The 18,825-nt window shown below is 35.9% G+C and overlaps 1 protein-coding gene and 1 pseudogene across 1 annotated transcript; one reads left to right on the top strand and one right to left on the bottom strand.

Annotated features, from left to right (window-relative positions):
• Positions 1 to 746: 746 nt before the first annotated feature.
• Positions 747 to 2,224, top strand: LOC119980313 (annotated as a pseudogene).
• A 9,935-nt stretch (positions 2,225 to 12,159) lies between these two features.
• On the bottom strand, positions 12,160 to 13,292 carry LOC119981178 (ethylene-responsive transcription factor ERF039). The gene has a single exon (XM_038824229.1). The coding sequence runs from the start codon at positions 13,162 to 13,164 to the stop codon at positions 12,541 to 12,543; it is 624 nt and encodes a 207-aa protein (XP_038680157.1). The 5' UTR covers positions 13,165 to 13,292; the 3' UTR covers positions 12,160 to 12,540.
• Between the last annotated feature and the right edge of the window lie 5,533 nt (positions 13,293 to 18,825).

Below are 18,825 nucleotides of genomic sequence, written 5' to 3'. Positions count from 1 at the left end.
CAAGATCGTCCAGATCTCAATCGCTAGTCCCATTCAACTTTTATAAACTGACTAGGGTTTTTTTGAAGAAACGCTCTTTTCCTCACCAATCACCATTTCAGAAGTTTAGAGCCGACCGCCTGATGGGTACTTACATCACTCTGTTATCCGCTTGATACTGTTATTTTCGATTCCTGTTGAAAATAAAGAATCTGGGCTACAGTTGATTGATGTTTCTGTAGTATCGTTGGATTTCTGGTTCTCTTAGTTTAAGGCACCTGTTTGTGAATTTCTGTTCAAAACCTTAGGTCATTTGGTGTAGAATCTCTATTATAGATTGGTTTTAGCATTCATATCAGCCTTTTTGTATAATATTTTTAGAGGAAATACTACATAGATTTTTGTTTTTGTTTTTGTTTTTTTATAGCTGGGTAAACTAAAAAATTCAAAATTGATGAAGGTTATGATGCTGTATTTTTGGTGATAGAGAACAAGAGTTGCCATATTTTTAATATTTGTCTCATTGACTTATTTCATAATCTTGTGGTGTTTCTCTTGCCTCAAAACGAGTTTAAAACAGACTTGATCTTTTCCTAGTGGGTGACTCATATTGTTGTCCATATCATTTTGTTCTGTGGAAAAGGAAGAACGATTATTAGGCTGGAAATGCCAATTTGGAATTAGTCTAGGCACTGAAACTGCCACTTAGTAATATTTGAAGCATTATATGTGAAGCTGAGATTTTGTATAATGTGTTGGATACTTGGATGTATTTAGGGGCTTACAAGTACCTTTCGGGGCTATGGAGGAAGAAGCAATCCGATGTGATGGGGTTCACGCAGCGGGTAAGGTGCTGGGAGTACCGCCAATACCATCTATTGTTCGTGTCACGAGGCCTACACGCCCTGATAAGGCTCGGCGCTTGGGTTACAAGGCCAAGCAGGTAAGCATTATATCTATGCTGTTGGCTGATTTTGTTAATAGTGTAAATACCTACAATGACTTGTCAACTTATCATGCATATTTTTTGTTATGCGTCCATGCCTTTTGATGGCTTCTATACTTTACCATGTCATGCTGATTTAGAGTGATGCTAGAGATTTTGTAATTATTAAGCATCTGCATGGTAACTAATGGATTGTTACTGTTGTATTTCAATTGTCTACTTATTAGGGCATATATTCTCGTTTATTGTAAATGCATAAATAACGTAGTCTATGCGGTGACAGAAGAGCTGCTTAACAGGTTTAACGATATTTTATTGTCTATTCTCGGTTGTTTTCTAGTTGAGAGAAGTGTAAATTAGCACTTCATGTACAAGTGGAAACTGAGTTTAACTTGTGCACTTGTGATCAGCATGAACAGATATTACAGCGTGCATTATGTTATGGGTCAATTTTTTTCCAGGGATATGTGATTTATCGTGTGCGTGTAAGGCGTGGTGGTCGGAAGAGGCCTGTTCCTAAGGGTATCGTGTATGGAAAGCCAACAAATCAGGGTGTTACCCAACTGAAGTTTCAGCGCAGTAAGAGGTCAGTTGCAGAGGAGCGTGCTGGTAGGAAGTTGGGAGGTCTTAGGGTTCTCAATTCTTACTGGATCAATGAGGTTTGTCGACTAGTTATGGCTGCATTCTTCTTTTCATGTTGTCAGTTGTCACTAGCATTCTTTTTTGTATTTTAAAGATTTACTAATGTGTTATATTTCCTCTATCTAGGATTCTACATACAAGTATTATGAAGTTATACTGGTTGATGTTGCACACAATGCCATCCGTAATGATCCAAGGATCAATTGGCTCTGCAATCCTGTTCACAAGCATAGGGAGTTTCGTGGCCTTACTTCTGCAGGGAAAAAATACAGGGGTCTACGCGGAAAGGGACATACCCACCACAAAGGTCGCCCATCTCGCAGGGCAACCTGGAAACGAAACAACACCCTATCACTTCGTCGCTATCGCTGAGGCTATTGACAGTACTCCTTGGTGTTTGTTTATTATTACCTGTTGGATTTTGTCCGTAAGATTGGGTAGTTGTCATTCATATTTTTGGTCATTCAAAAAAAAGTTAACAAGTCTCTTGAATTTTAAATTGAATCTATTATTTCATTATTTTTAAATTCTTGGGACTTGTTCTTCGCAGTGTTTTGTCCAATCTTGCAGTCTTAAATCTGTCAGTGCCATGGCAATATGTTGATTTTTGATAATTGCCATTGCTATATGTTAAAACATCACTAAAGTTCCGCAGCACGTAAAAGGAGTCTGTTACATCTGATGATGGACGATGGTTCTGTTTTTAAGGTGCTACTATGTTGTGCGAGATTTTTCGCTCTCATTGTCGTGCTCTCTGCCCCTCATCGTGGCTTTTTCGATTTTCAACCGATTCGCATTCTCCTCCATCTTCTCGTTGAGTGTCGCTAGCTGGGCTGCGAAATTGATCTGATCTTGCTCAGTCCTCCATCTTCTCATAGTTACTCTCATTTAAACAACGGAAAAAGATTGACTGGAATTATTCCATCAATTCCACCAAATCTGCACTATTGAATGGTGAGGTGTGGTGTTGTCAAATCCAATACAATCATGCATTGAATGGTGGTGATTTGGTGGAATTGGCTGGACTAATTCCAGCCCCCATCCCATTGGGCTAGTATAACCACCTGGTAAAGTATGGGCCACGAAGTTGATCCAAGTCCCATATTAGTATTGCCCTTGAAAGCTGGGCTTTGCTTATCCCAAGGACCCAATCTATTTCTACACGATAATGAGCGAGCAACTTTGCTAAAACCATGGGCCTCGTGACCGCCGTTCTTAGCTTCTAACCCATTTAAGTGAGGTTCATAATTTCTGGCCCAGTCAAAACAAAAATCAATTACATATGCTTATTTAATGGGACTTTCGGAGACCGGTACACTAGATTATACTTAATTATAAAAAAGTCCAATCACTAAAACATCCTTTTAAAAAAGTACACTGGGAATCATCTTTTACCAAAATAACATCAAATTTGATTCTCTCTCCACGAACTGTGATACAATAATGATACTTTTAAATAGAAGATCCAATTTAGTGTTTAATTTATATCTTTTGCTCATAAAATGATGATACAAATGTTAGAATGTAAATTTGATTGCATTACATGTCTTTCTGGTTCAATTATGTCATTTTAGTGGATTTTTTGTGTTGGTGATACTATAGTGATACATCTCTGCAACTGTAAATGTTTTTTCAAAACGAGCAAGAGATGTACAAACCAAGAAAAGAAAACCAAGAAAGGAAAAGTAATTAGGAAGAAGAAGTATGCATACTGGTTCAATTGTATCATTTTAATGAATTTTTGGTATTCGTGATACTATAGTGATACATCTCTACACTTGTAAATGTTTTTCCAGAACGAACAAGAGAGGTAACCAAGAAAAGAAAATCAAGAAAGGAAAAGTAATTAGGAAGATGAAGTATGCATACTGGTTTAATTGTATCATTTTAGTGGTTTTTTAGTGTTGGTGATACTATAGTGGTACATCTCTGTAAAAAACGAATCATACTCCAGATCTGTCAAAAACGAAGCACAACCCAGATTGAACAACGAAGCATAGTCCAGATCTGTCAAAAACGAAGCAGAGCAACTCGACGCAATCCAGATCGAGCAACGACGAAAAAGGCGATGAAGAGAGGAGAAACTCGGCCAAAAACGGAGAAGAAGGCAACGAAAAACAAATTCAGATCGAGAACCAGAAGAAGAAGAAGAAGAAGGAGGAGGAGGAGGAGGAGAGAAAGAAGGAGATAACTTTTAGTAGAGAAGAAGGAGAGAAAGAGAGAACACACTAAAGTTGGATAGTTGGAGGGAGGAGAAGAAGAAGAAGGGTATTGTAGGTATAAACTAAAAAATATCTTAAGTCAGATGACCAAATTACCCTTAAATTGCACTTTTTTACAATTTTAAAAATGTCCATGACCTGCAAATGAGCCATTGGTTGAGTGGCAATGACTTTGCATGTCCCTGACTGAGGTCATGGGTTCTAGTCTCACCTCCTCCGAATATTTACAAGGAGGTGTGTGGGCTTCGTCTGCCCCTACTTGGGCTTGATAGTTTGCCCCTGCGTGGGCTTGATTTGTGCCTCTTGCGTGGGGCCTGTTGACACCTGTACTTTCATAGGCTTGATCTGGTGGTGTGTCGTATATTGTGTTTGTACTTGTACTTGTACTCAAAAAAAAAAAATGTCCATGACCTTTTTACAATTAAGTTGTCCAAAGTGCTCTTACTGCCAATTGTCCGTTATTTAATTATTTTCCCAAAAATGTGAAGAATCTCTCTGTGTTCTTTTTTTTTCCCGACAATCTCAAATATTGAGACAAACACACATGATCCATGTGAGATCGTCTCACATGATTCATACGAAATCATGTGCGTCCATTTCAATATTTGAGACAACTATTTTTTCTTTGAAATACCACAGAGAATTATGTTTACTGTTGGAATCGAGCCTTGACACACATATGCCTAACCCAGTCGATTGCCAACTAACTGTTAAAAATCATATATTCCACATCGGTTGAAACTTATGCAATCGAATGGTATATATGGGCCCACACCTCACAACTAATAAGTTCTTTTTCATAAGTTAATGAGTTGGGTTTTGATACATAGTAGCTGGACTGACTTGGTTTCTACTTGTAGTACCTAGGCTAAGGAACCCAACGTATTTACGAGAATCATATAATCCAAAACAGACAATATTATTGGCATATATAAAGGTGTGAATTTCTGATAATAACTGAGGAAAAAATAGGGAAAATTAAATATTAATCCCTCATTAAAGAGTTTTGTTCTAAGAAGGAAGGACACTGTTAAAAGTCTTATTCTATAAAGTCCATGTAGTTTGAACTAATATTCTAAAAATGAAAAAAAATTAAAATATATGGTTTTATTATATAAAATACTCTCATCTTCATCCTCAAATATGACATATGCCTCCTGCATATGATTCATCTCCAATCTCTACTAGAAGCTTCGTCTCCGTTCTCGTGTCTTATTTGAGAGTTCTATGACATTTTTTTTGTGATTTTTCATCCCGATTTTTGTTGTATTCAAACTAGAACTAGATCTACTCATAATCATCAAGGGACTTGTAGATCTTGTTGTTTTCCTTCGATCTGTTATCACATCATTATTTTTGAAAGTTTATAAAGAGATTTTCGTGGTTTTTTAATTCTGATTTGGGATCTGCAAACTGCAAGTGATTTGTTACCTGTTTTGATTAATTTGATATATGTCATAATGTTATCTGTCTTGTTAAAATATTATATGCCTTTAATGAAATGTCATCTATTTGAAGTTCCGAAACAGATAACATATCGTAACAAATTCATAACAGATATAATATCTGCAGATTCAGATCAGATTTCAAAAGGAAAAAAGGAGTTAGAAAAAGCAATAAAACCTCAGAGGTGATGTGCCTTGGTCCGTGGAATTGATTGGGGGTGTTGATGGTCGTCGGCGTTGGTCGTATGGGCCGGATCGAGCTCTTTTTCAAACGATGGTCGTGATTTCACGAAGCTTTCTTGGAGACTCAAGTGATAATTGACTGTCGACGATGACTGGGCTTTGATCGAGATGACCTAGAGCTTCATTTCGGTTGTTCATTTGTCGGAAATGATGGCAGAATGATCAACTTTCGATATAGTGGCGCAAAGAAGAAGGAGGAAAAAGAATAAACAAATAAGAAGAAGGAAGGATGGTATTTTGATAACTTGCTAGATTTTGTCATTTTCCTAAAATTTTTTTTAAGTTGTCTTTTTCGTTGGAATACAATTCTTAATTTTTGTGGTCATACGTAAGAGTTATTTACTTATTTTCCTCGTGCTCCTTAAAGTTGGACACTGTTTAGAGGACTACGCCACGTATCTTTTCAAAGCATGCCAATAATGATCTCCCTCCACTCCACATATGTCTTACGTGGTCCAGTAGGACCAGTACCCTAAAAGCATGCACCAGCTGGAAGTTGTGGACCTTGTGGTATACAACGTGGTCCTATTACTTTTATGGGGCTCATGCTGGCTGAACGTACGAATAGGTAGAGCTCGACAAGGCGACAAGATTGATCGATCATGATGGCTAGCTTATCATGGAACACAAATGTCACAACCACAACGCTATTATCTCACTGCCACTGTACCCTATTCGCCTATTCCTCGCCTCCTCGGCAGTTGGCTTTGCACTAGTGTAGGGGACACTTCCTAACCAGTTGTTAAGCATCCACAGTGATGGCTCAAGATCCCTCGATATTTATCACCATGAAATGCTACACTCTAATATATTCACGATAGATACTTTTGAGCAAACACTACAAATGTTCAATGGATCCTGCAAGAGAGATAAAAAAAAAAAAAGATAAAGGATGATGTGGCATCAATTAATTGGTTGAGAGGGTCCTCCAAAAATTATTATTCATTACATTAGAGCCTCTCCAAATATGAAGTATAGATAAAATTGTTATATGTTTTTTAAGTGTCATTTTGTTCCCATTGTGAACTACTAGTGGTATACTTATCCAAAAAGATAGCTTTGAAGTGTTCCATACCAAACTCATTGTGGATGCTCTAAAAATCTTACAATCAATCAGTGTGCTCCGTATTTTTTTTTAAAAAAAAGGTGGAACCCTGCAAATAAGCTTCAATTTTGGAGCTTCTTTGTTGGCAGCAGGGCGAATCAAGCTCATTTGGTGGAGCGGACCCGCAACTCCACTGGCTATTCCACCCCGGCCACCAAAACACACGGATATATAGCATCAGACTTTTTATTTGGCATGTTAGCCTATGTTACCATGGAACTGATAAATAAGGCATTGTCAAGGTGAAATGTCCCACATCGAAAACAAAGTATTTTTATAAGTTAAGACTTGACTCATCTCAATTGTAAAGTACTCTTTTAAGGATAAAACCGAATGAGTCTTGAGATAAAATCGAACGATATCTCTACAACTTATTTGGGTTGAACTTTCTTATGAGCATATAACGGTCTAAATATAATATTACAAATACTATTGTGCTATCTATACATCCACCTAGCAGCCAATTTTTTTAGTGGCACAAATCTCTGGATATTTGCTCTCTATCCTTAATGTACACCCCTTCACCCAAAGAATAAACTAGACTAACACAAAAAGCCCATGATGCGTTAATTGTGGCCTTTTGAAAAAATGGTCACATCCCAAGCCTCTTAAAACATGGTGTCTGATGGTGATGATTGGATTCTTTCTTTTTAACTAAACCAGTGAATGGCCCACGGTTTTGATCTGTAACCAAAACCTATTTATATGCCACAAAATATATTGAAATCAAGACATGATATTCACGAGGGTTTGGGATGACGCAAGTAACTTTTAAGATGAAATAAAGACATGTGATTGTTTGGTAGGGGTGATTGTGTTCATTTTCAACGCTAACGATAAGAATGTGAAAAAAAAAATTTAAGTTGTGAAAGAGGACCCGCCAGAAAACGTCCCACCAAACACATCCCATGACACTTGATCCTACACTCTACTCCTGCTGTCTTCTTCATGTTAAAATACATAATACATTGTATTGCATCAGCATCTAATAGTTTTAGATTCTAGCTTATTCTAGAAGTTTGGAATATTTGTGCCTTTTGTGGGGGGGGGGGGGGGGGGGGGGCATGTTTTTCTTTTTTCCTCTACAATATTTTTCATTATTATTTTTTAAAAAATTCCAACTTTTCTAAAAACTAAAGAAAAAATGCAAATAAAACTTTAATTCTTGTCTTGATATCATTGGTTAACTTTTCTTTACCAAAGAATATTTGACATTGCCAGGGCGCAAATGGAATATATAGCAGTTTCGATAAATTAAAGTGGATTAAACTAGCTGGTCACCACTTTCACCCTGCTGCCAAATAGCTGGTATCATGTAATTGTTAGATATAATTATTATTAATAAAATTATATATATATATATATACACACACAGACACACACATGAATGTAGCTTTTATCCCAACTACTTGCTGTCTCTCAACAATGACCCTACTCAACCACTAGGAATTAAAGCTAGGTTATCTCTATCTGTTCCCTATAGCATGGACCGATTAATTATTCCATAATTATGATTTGATATTTTATTTAGCTTAGAAATATTTTGCAATATAATATTGTACGCGCATATATATACAAGATTCTATACCGGGTAATGAACAAATTAAGTGGGATCAAGATCTAAATAATAAATTCAAATTATAATAAAGTAGGGGGATTTTGTAGACTTGAAATGTTTAATTAGTATAAGAAAATCAATATTTGTTTGCGTTTTTAGGATCTCATAATGAGGGATAGGATATTCCTTTTATGGTATTGGGGGGGACAAACCATGGCAAGTGGTGCTTGATGGTGGCAATTATTTAGTAAACAAATGAGAATAATTTGGATTTAGCAAGCAAATAATCACACGTAACAAAAAGGGATTTGACTACATATTTCTTGTCCATCCTAATCAAGATAAAACCAACTAGCCGAGTCCATAGTCATGACTCAAGTCGCTCTATGATGATGCGAATCCTTCTTAGGACCTTCATACATCAAAAGCATACAATAATATAATCATTATTTTGGGGTTAATCAAAAATTCATCATCATCATTAACTCTGTCTGCAATTACAGAAGGTCCTAAGCCCAAATAAAAGAAGAGGGTTGTGGTAGGTCATCAGTCAGTATAAGACTTTATCCAAATATATGAATATATATTAATCAAAATGAAAATTTGGTTAGAGCATTTTCTAACCACGACTCGTTGCATCGGGACCTGGATACAATAATAAATGATGAATAATCACCATCATCATTTTACGGGAAAAACTGGCTTATCCAACTCAAAAGAAAGAGACGTGGCTTCAAAAAATGCCAATATATTTTTCCTTGCAATTGGGACGTTCTCTTTTGACTCCTCTGCATCTCGCCGTGATGCAGTGGAGTAGACACTGGAGAAGGATTAGACGCTGAAGGCAGATTGTCCTTCCTCGAGGAATGCGATAGGAGAGCTCGAGGAAGGCCAAGTCTTTTTGGACTTTTTAATTGCAATTAAAATTTTTTCTTGAGTTTGTTTGAACTTCTACTATTTAAGGTTATAAACTCTCATTAGAGAATAGCTTTTGATTGAATTTTTTTTAAAAAAAAACATAGATTCTTCTCTACTTCTACTTTCGTTAAGTTCTCGGCGAATTAAATCAGTAGAAGATGTGTTACAATCGTGAATTTTCCTTAGTTCACATCGCACACTCCATTAATTGGTATCGGAGCTTTGTACATTTCTAGTCATGTCGCGAAAGAGACAAGCTGTCAGCACGCGACTTTGGAGGAGGTGTATGCTAGGGAGGATGTAGATTTGGATCAATGCTTTCTAGCAGTTGGAACAAAGATTGGAAGGTCGATTTATAAGACAGTTGGAGTTGTTTGCGCAACAGCTTGAGACCGAGCTACATCTCCACCAAAATCCACCATCGATTCTGTATGAGGCATATGAGGTTGAGTATGATGATGAATCCGGCAATCCTTTTAGCGTTGAGGGCATAAATAGAAGTGGTCACGCTAGGAATCGTGGTCTAAGGCAGTGGGAGGCAGGATTATCAATCTATGACAGTTATTTGGAGATCGAGGGAGGGTTTCTTGCACCGTTGACACCAATTTTTGTTGAAGAGGAACAAGAAGTGGCAAGCTTAAGCAAGGTGAGATATTTGCTGCCAATATTCGATGATTATTCTGATGAAGAAGATTTGATGCTTCAAGAAGAGATCGATGAAGAAATAATAGAGGTGAAATCTAGTGTTATTCAAGTAACAAATTTTAACCATGTTGTGGTGCCTGTAAAATATGTTGATTTTGTCATGTTCAATTGGTTTAGCAAGGTCAAGAATCCTTCAGTCTCCTGGTAATTGATAATTGCAATTGAGAGTTCAAGGCGGTATTGGTCGGAGACATGTTTTTTGTATCAATGATATTATTCTCGACAATATTTTTACTACTACAACTCTTTAAAACTTGAGGTCAAGTTTTCTCCAACAAGGGAAGGTTGATGTAGCATGACTAGAGTATTGCTCTTCCTAGAGCAGACACTAGAGGAAGATTGGATGCTGAAAGCAGATTGCCCTTCCTTGAGGAATGTGATAGGGTCACTTGAGGAAGGCCAGGTCTTTTGGAGAAATATGGCCAATTGTCCTTCCTCAAGGAAGGCTAACATTTTTTTGGAATTTCTTTTATATTCTTCTATTGCAATTAAGATTTTCTCTAGGTTTTGTTTGAACTTCTACTATTTAATGTTGTAAACTCTCATTAACGAGCAATTTTTTTTTATTGAATTAATAAAAACATAGATTCTTCTCTAATCCCATTTTTGTTCAATCTTTAATTGGTGGATTGAACCAATAGAAACTGTATTACAATCGTGAATTTATCTTAGTTCGCTTCGCACACTCCATCAATTAGTCTTTCATTTAATCAAACTAATAATTAATACATCAAACTTGGGGATGACAACTATACCCTTTATCTGAAGGGTATTCCCAAATCCTACCCTTAATTTCTGATCATAATATTAATAAATAAGTTTTAATTTCTGATCATAGTTAAGCCAAAATTTTCAACATGGGATACCATTAAGTCATTCTCACCCATGTCATTTCCTCCTCCATCACAATTTGGTCATCCAATCGTATTGATCCAAAACATATATAGGTCAATTGATTAGTAATTCATCCAATTAAGCTAATTTGATCACTTCTCCATAGGATCCATTAGTGTTCAATTTCAAATGAGCTCTTGCTTTATTTAAAAAAGAAAAGTAGGAGTAGACAGCAATGGCTCTCCACAAAACACCAATTACACTCCCAGGTGCATGGTCCAGAACATTTTATATATATATATATATATATATTTAAACGTGAAAACTATATGTTAACTACCTGGTGTGTGATCACTATCTTACAAAGATTGACTTGACTAGAATAATATGATTATGTTTGAGCTTCCTGTAAGCTTCACTTGTAGACTTGTAGTAGTAATTTCGTTATGGTTGGAAAGGTTGATTAATTAGACATGATTAGATATATTAGTCTTCCTGCTATTGGCCAGGACTACTGTGTGAGATTTTTATATATACAGCATTAGGACATTCTGGAAAAGTTGAATGTGAAAAGTATACTGATTTGATTTTTGTTTGGAAAAAAGAATATATTGCTAGATTCTTGACACTGATCATACTGTACATTCATAATTTTTTGTTAAAAAAAAAAAAGTCTAAAATTGATTTACAACAGGGTTGCTGTAGTTTTAGCTACAGCAGTTCCCGAGCACCTCCATTAAGCGGCCACATCTCTTGTATCTAGAGATTTGGGACAGAATTAGAATACGGATACAGAAGTGATGGGGCTCTCAGTCATCCCAGTAGTGGATGTGTCACTTTTTGGTTCAATCACCAGATTTTATGGGCCCCTACATTTACATGAATCAAGGGACAAAATCCATTACTGGGATGATTGAGATGCTTTTTACTGGGATCTCTAACATTTTTTATACGAATATATAATTCTATTGAACCTCAAAAAAAAAAATAAAATAAAATATATATATATATATATATATATGGTAAATTGGGGACACGAGAATTTTATTTTTGAAAGGTTGGCAATCTTGCTGAACAATAAAGAAGCATTGGTTGGGATGATGAATTTAATTGTGACAACTCCTTACAAATATGAAAGGTCGTAAGTTCAACTTTCATGCTTAGCAGTTTCCACGTTATTTCTGACACGAGTTTCTTCTTGATCTCTCTTGTCGTTAGTGTAGAGCGGTCTCTCCAGTCCGATGGACATGTTGGGTTGATGGATTATCAGTCAAAAAAATCTTGCATAACCCCTCGACCAGCCACAAGTCAAATTACATTCGTTTTGTGGGTGCGTTGGCAAAATAATATGCCACTTTATATTTTTATATCTTGTAAGTTCTTTAATTGAGTAAAGAAATAAAAAGATTCCCCAATTTAGGTGTTTCATTTTATGCAACCTCAGCATTTGTTGTAGAACATGGACATTCTACTATTCTAGAATAAATAATTTATTTTTAATAAAGGAGTATACATATATAAGCTATCGTCACCAATGGATTTATCATTGCAATTAAATCAAATGGGTCCAAAAAAATACAATTTTTAGCTATATATACATATAGCTATATTGCTCATTATTAAACAATGATTCTTAAATAGACTATAAACCATATGATTCTAACAGGTTCTTGTAGCATACACATATACATACACGTATACATACACATATACATACACGTATACATATACATATACATATACATATACATTGACATTATGTCCTTATCACTATAGATGGTAGGTTGGATACACCCTTGTTACTTCCACAAGGTGCAAGTTGGGGTGAGAAATGGTATAACCACACACCCTTGGCCTAAATCAATACCCACACTCATTTATTTGGTCCAAATATACAGAAAAAAAAAAAACTAATTAAGGTATTATATTATGAGCCAGCTTTTCTAATAGTGATAGTACTGAGATTCTGCATAATCCAGCTCGGCTTCTGCTAATTGCCATGGCTGTGCGCCCCAAAAGACCTTAATTTGTTCACTGAAGAGATCCGGCAAGTCGATGAATGCATCGTCATTTGAGCTTAACAATTCTTGTGTGTCATGATCATGATCATGATCAGAAGCAGTAGTAGAGGCAGGGGACTGAGGAGCCATGATCAGCTCGGCTTCAGCTTCGGCTTCAAGGCTTATCTTGAAATTCAGCGAGGCGGCTTTGGTGGCGGCGGCTTGGATATCCTTCCTAGAGACGCTAGCCGGACGTGGAAGCTCCTGAGCTAGTTCCGGGAAATTGAGGTAAGCCGAACGACCCTTGATAGCCAGAGCCGCTACGTCGTGAGCTCGAGCCGCCATTTCAGCCGTAGGAAATGTTCCGAGCCAAATTCTTGATTTCTTCCTTGGTTCTCTAATCTCAGACACCCATTTCCCCCACTGACGTCTCCGGACTCCCCGATACATCGGATGCTTCCCGTCATTTTCGCTGTCTTTGATTTCTCCCTCTACCTTTCCCTTCTTTTGATCCTCGGATTCTGCTAAATTGGAAGCACAATTGAAAGTGATATGAGGTTTTTCCATGGCAGGGGAGGTTTGGGGCAGAGGGGGGAGAGGTGCCCTTATTCTTCTCCTTTCTTGTGTTATTACATTATATAAGTGGAGACAAAAGAAGTGCAATAAGGGGTGGGAGTCGTGGGACTGTGTGGGGCGGGGGGTCCGAAAGGAGCCAAAGACGTGGAGTTATGGTGTGTTAACAAGTAGTACTGTATTCTTTGGCTTTGGCATTATCTCTCAAAGTCTCTTGCCAATTGCCATTGGGCACGAGGCTTCTATGGCTGACAAAATATCTGTTTCGGGTTAGTTCTGTGCTGGACAACAGTATGAAATATCTACATGGTCAGATCCTAACCCGGATTGAATTTCGAATGTATTTATTTGATCAAATCAAGATTAGTTTAAATCCGGACAAATAAATCATACAACAATCTAATCCGGATGAGGGTCCAGAAAAATAAATCAGATAAGATATATGTGTTTTTATCCAAACTTAGTTTTAAATCAGATAAAAAAAATTTGTGTTTGGATCCGGATTTTGGACATATAACTTATGTCTAAACTTGATTTAATTCGGATTGAACAAATTCGATCATTCGCATCGGACAGAGTTTTATCATGTCTACCAAAGAGGAGGAGCATTATTGTGAATGATTGGCGATCTTATTATTATTATTTTTACTTTATCCATTTTACATGTGCTCTTTTTTGATATAAAGATTTTGGCATTGGTGTAGTTGAGGGATTAATTATTTAATGGGTCCAAGAGCTTGAAAATCATGTTTTTCATTCCATGCGACAGCTCAATTAGGTCCCTTCCACTGGATACCACTTAATGCTATTTTGGTGTTTAGTATCGAAAATCTAGTGATCTTTTTTTTGCTATTCTTGCATTTGACATTGCCTATTCAAAGCCACATACATTTTGAGGGTTTACCATGTGTTGTCAGGTTATGTGTTGGACGGCTCCTTGACGATCAAAATCGGTTGAATGGGATCGGAAGGAACAATATATGGGTTCCAAAATTTGGAATGCGATGTGTTTTAGTGCGTTGTGTTTTGACTTTCAATGATGAGGTGATAATGAGGCAAGCTTCGAAATTGTTGTTAAATGAGGTGAGTTGTGGTGCAAAAATTCTTCGATGCATTACTAAAAATACAGGTGCATGCGATGTGAGAGCAAAATTAAATATTTTCACTGTTCTCAATTAATTTTGATGAACGTTATTTGCATCTTTTTTACTAAGTACACCTCACTCTAATGTGTTTTGAAAGGATTAATGTGGTGTACTTAGTAAAAAACGGGGTGTAAATAATGTTCATCTTAATTTTTGTGAAAATATAAAGAAAATAAGGGAGATATACACATAATGACAAAATGGGAGAGGTTTGTTCCAATAAAGACGTGTCAAAAAAGTTTAGAAATAAATACAAAAGTTACAAACTTATAAAAATACCATTTCAATATTGTAAAACAAGCTTCTTCTTCTCTCTTCTTCCTTTGCTGCTTCTTTTCTCTTCTACCTTGATCGATGCTTCTTCTCTTTTCTTCCTTGCCTACGACATAGATCGGTGCTTCTTCTTCTTCTTCTGCTTGCAGTAGAGATCTGGGCTTCTTCTTCTTCTTTCGCTTGCAACAGAGACAAATCTTCAAGCAGGACGTTTGATCTAGAGAGAAATAGATGTATTTGAAACCAAATATGTTGATATTATATTTGTTTTAGATATGCTGATATTATATCTATTTTGAATATGTTGATATTATATCTGTTTAATTTCTTATCTGTTCGTTCAATTTATCATTCTTCATTATTGTACCCATATAAATGAAATTCTTGTGACATATCAATAGGTCATATATAAACAGGTCAAAACAAATATAATAAAACATATATTTTGAATCGGTTGACCAATATTTCAGGAACCATGGGCTAGTTTGGTAGAACATTTGTAAAGTAGCAGATATGCCAGCAGAAATGGTGATATCAGAAATGCTGGACAATTTTAGTAGCAGATATGCTGCTTGAATGCTGGATAGGTGTTTGGTTGAACTTTTACTGTTAACATTTGTGTTGTGTAGTATATTGGATAAATTACGTGCAGGGGTAGCATATATTTTAGTTGTATACGTTATTTCCAAACATACAAATTAATTCATAAAATTAATATAATGAATTTAAATTAATTAAAGTAATAATAAATTATAAATTAATTAATCAATTATCAATTTAATTTATTTTATTTTATTTATTTAATAAGCTCATGGTTAATTAATTGATTATTTATTTATTTATTTGACAAACTCAGGGTTAGAATGGAAATATGAATATTTAATGGGGACAAAATAGTAAAGAACCATGCAAATGCTACAAATTTGGAGCATTGTAAAAAGTAGTAGAAATGCTACTGAAATTGTCTCGACTTACGTGCATGAAAAAAGGTGTTTGGATGGCTTGGAGCATTTATACTAGCAAGTAGTATAAATGCTGCAAAAAAAGCTTCTCCAAACGGGGCTCATATCTACTACCATTTATTACATTCATTTATTATCTACTATATATGCTACAATATATGCTACCGTCAAAATTGTGCGTCAAACAGACCCATAATATCAACATATGTAACATCAATAGGTCGAGATAGATAACATATCTGTAGATCCCATGGGATAGAGTGGACTACCGTTGTCTGGCCACCGATCAAGGCCGACGACCCAGGAAAGAGAAGCATCAGAGCACCACGACCAACCCCCCAACCATCATTTGTCATCGTCAGTTGCTGATTCCACTGAAAATTGACCTTAAATCACGGTCACCCGTGAAGAAAATAACTTGATCCGTCCGCCAGAGATATCACCGCAGACAATCACCACGAGAGTGTTCCCCAGACTTAGATGCACCATCCGTACCCTTTGACTGGCAGGAATAGTCACCAGAGGAGGGGGATTCGATTTGAGTATCAAATGGAGGAAATGAGGGTATTTCCATCAATAAAGCAAATGTTTATGTTTTATGGTCCTTTATGGAATACTGTTTTAAATTTTATGTGAAAAAACTTATTTGATTATCCTTATTGGAAAAAAATTTTAACTAATGAACTTATCTCTATTTTTTTCATAAAATAATACAATTAATTGAGGAAAAAATTGGAAATTTTTTGTGTTCTGAAGCTGAACTATGGTCAACCGCTTTGCACTGAGAGTGAAAATAAGTCTTTGCAACTTCAGTTTCGAACTCACCGCGGTGATACCATAACACACATCTCAGCCAAACACTTTATTTTTGATCAGATGCGTTACCTTCAAACTAAAAACGATACATTTGACAGGTGTAAACACGATACGAACTTCCTTAGGTTCCTCCACGTTAAAACTCGCGGGTAAAGCCAGGGGTTACTGTGTTCACAATGTGGACAAGTTGTGTTGTCAATATAATAGCTAGCCTGGTTTTGTCAATTCGAAAATGGTAGAAAAGACAAAAATTGTTGAGATTCTCATCCTATCGGATCCTTCAAATCTTCCAAAATAAATATAAAATTTAAAGATTCTTCTAAATCATTTTTTTAAAAAAATGGGACCTTGGCACATTTCCATATATACAATGATTGGGCATGTTCAGACAATTTTGTTTATTAATACTCACAAGCCCATATTTCTTTGATTATGTGCCCTATTTTGGCATTGCAACCCCGGCCCACTTGTATAGATATGGGCCCATAAAAGAAAATGATAAATAGATATCTTACTTCCAAACAGTGCCTTAATATTATACCGAAATTTTATATGGTGATGTAAATAGTTGTAAATTAATGTCATATTTAAGTTATATAAGCTAGACAAATTAACGAGAGTTGATTTGGTTGACAATCGGCTTGATTAGGTATACGTGTGCCTAAATTTCGATTTCAACCGCAAACATAATTCTCTATGGTTTTTTAAAAAAAAAATAATGTCATATTTTTATCATGATGTGTGCTAATGAAACTCAAGTAAGAAAACAATGAAAGTATTATTCAAATTGTGATACTAACAAAAGTTGTTACTGGAGGATTGTTCTGAAAATGAAAAATAAAAAATAAAAAATTATACACTCGAAATAATTGCAATGGTACTAATTTGGTCTCTCGTCTTCCCTTCTTTTTGTTGCCAAAAGCCGCCTTCGTTTCTGATTGATACTCTGGGTGTAGAGACAATTATCCGAGTGGGTGTTGTCCCACATCGAAAGATGTGGAGACTAAAGTCTTATTTATAAGGATAAACTCACTCCTTAACCATAAAGCAAACAAGGTAGTGGAATTTGTATGCCTTTACAACCGCAACGATTCATCTATACTCTTATAGTATATTGGAAATTCTGGTAAATCACTGATTCGATGCAAAATTAATTTGATGATTGAGGCAACTAAATTTGAGTAATACGCTTGTAAGATAGTAGAGAAGTGGCTTGATAAAAGAAAAAAACTTAGGCTTCCAAAGAGAATGCATAGCCGATTGTGATGACTACTTGGGCTGTGAGAGAGTTTCAGAAAATCAAGGGGTTTTTATAGTGGAAGGGTTGATGATTAAAACATTGTATGAATAGATCAGGTTTAACAATAGATTCATGCATTAATGCAACTTTGGTAACAGAAATAACTCTTGCTGCCAAACAAGGGAGATGTTCCTCCCATTTTTGTTACAAAGAATATTATGCGGTGAAATCAAATAAAATATTGCAAAATACATCTTTTTTCCATAATTGATTATATTTGAATGGTTTTGGTAAACTTTTTTTTTTTAAAGGTTATGGATCGGATTGTATTCATCATTCAAAGGATAAGAGAATTTGAGGTCTTAAGGCCCTCGAGTTATCATAAATATGGATTATAGAAGAACTAAAAAAGAAAAATACAAACAAAGGCTCTCCTTGGACACTCCTAGACAACACCGTATTACATCGGACAACAGGCGAGTGACACCGTACTCCACCGGACTACACTGGGTTACATGGACTGAACAAAAAAACATTAAACAAACAACACCATGCTTCTAAATCAAGGATCTTGACTTTTCTTTCAATAAGAGATATCGATCTCCTTCAGATATGAGAGTCTCATCACTGTAAACCAAATATATGTCGCTGGAACACACCAGAAACAACGATGGTCGAAGATCCGTGACAGATGGAAGAAATCTAGAGATTACACTTCGGTACCATTTGTCGTTTTGGTAAACTAGTTGAGAGATATCAATTACAGTAACTAACATAATTGACTGGATTGAATGTACAGGACTAAATTTACGATCCTCCAAATCCAAAGATTAGAATTCAATGTCATATTAGGCACATCAACAATATGTTATATTAAGCCATCCAAAATTTAAAAATATATATAATGCCCGATAAATTGATGAGAAAAATTCTCCAGGATCCTCCTTTGCAGTAATATCATAAACCAACGAGAATTTAAAATGGAGAAGAAAGACACAATCACAACACAAGAATTTACGTGAAAACTCCTAAAGATCGGAGAAAAACCACGGATGTCGTAAGAGACAACCAGAGAAACTTTCACTATATGGTAAATTTGTACAACCATATTTTAAATGACATCTCTACAAAGAAACCCAAGAGCACCCAATAACCAGTGGTGTACCTAAGTCTCCGAAGGCCCTGGACAAACTCTAAAAAAGGGGTCCTCGTTAAAAAA

This window comes from Tripterygium wilfordii, chromosome 16 (genome assembly GCF_013401445.1).
Source record: "Tripterygium wilfordii isolate XIE 37 chromosome 16, ASM1340144v1, whole genome shotgun sequence".
In the NCBI taxonomy this organism is placed as follows: domain Eukaryota; kingdom Viridiplantae; phylum Streptophyta; class Magnoliopsida; order Celastrales; family Celastraceae; genus Tripterygium; species Tripterygium wilfordii.
Note: the sequence above shows the minus strand (reverse complement) of the source record. Positions and strands in the feature narration are given on the sequence as shown.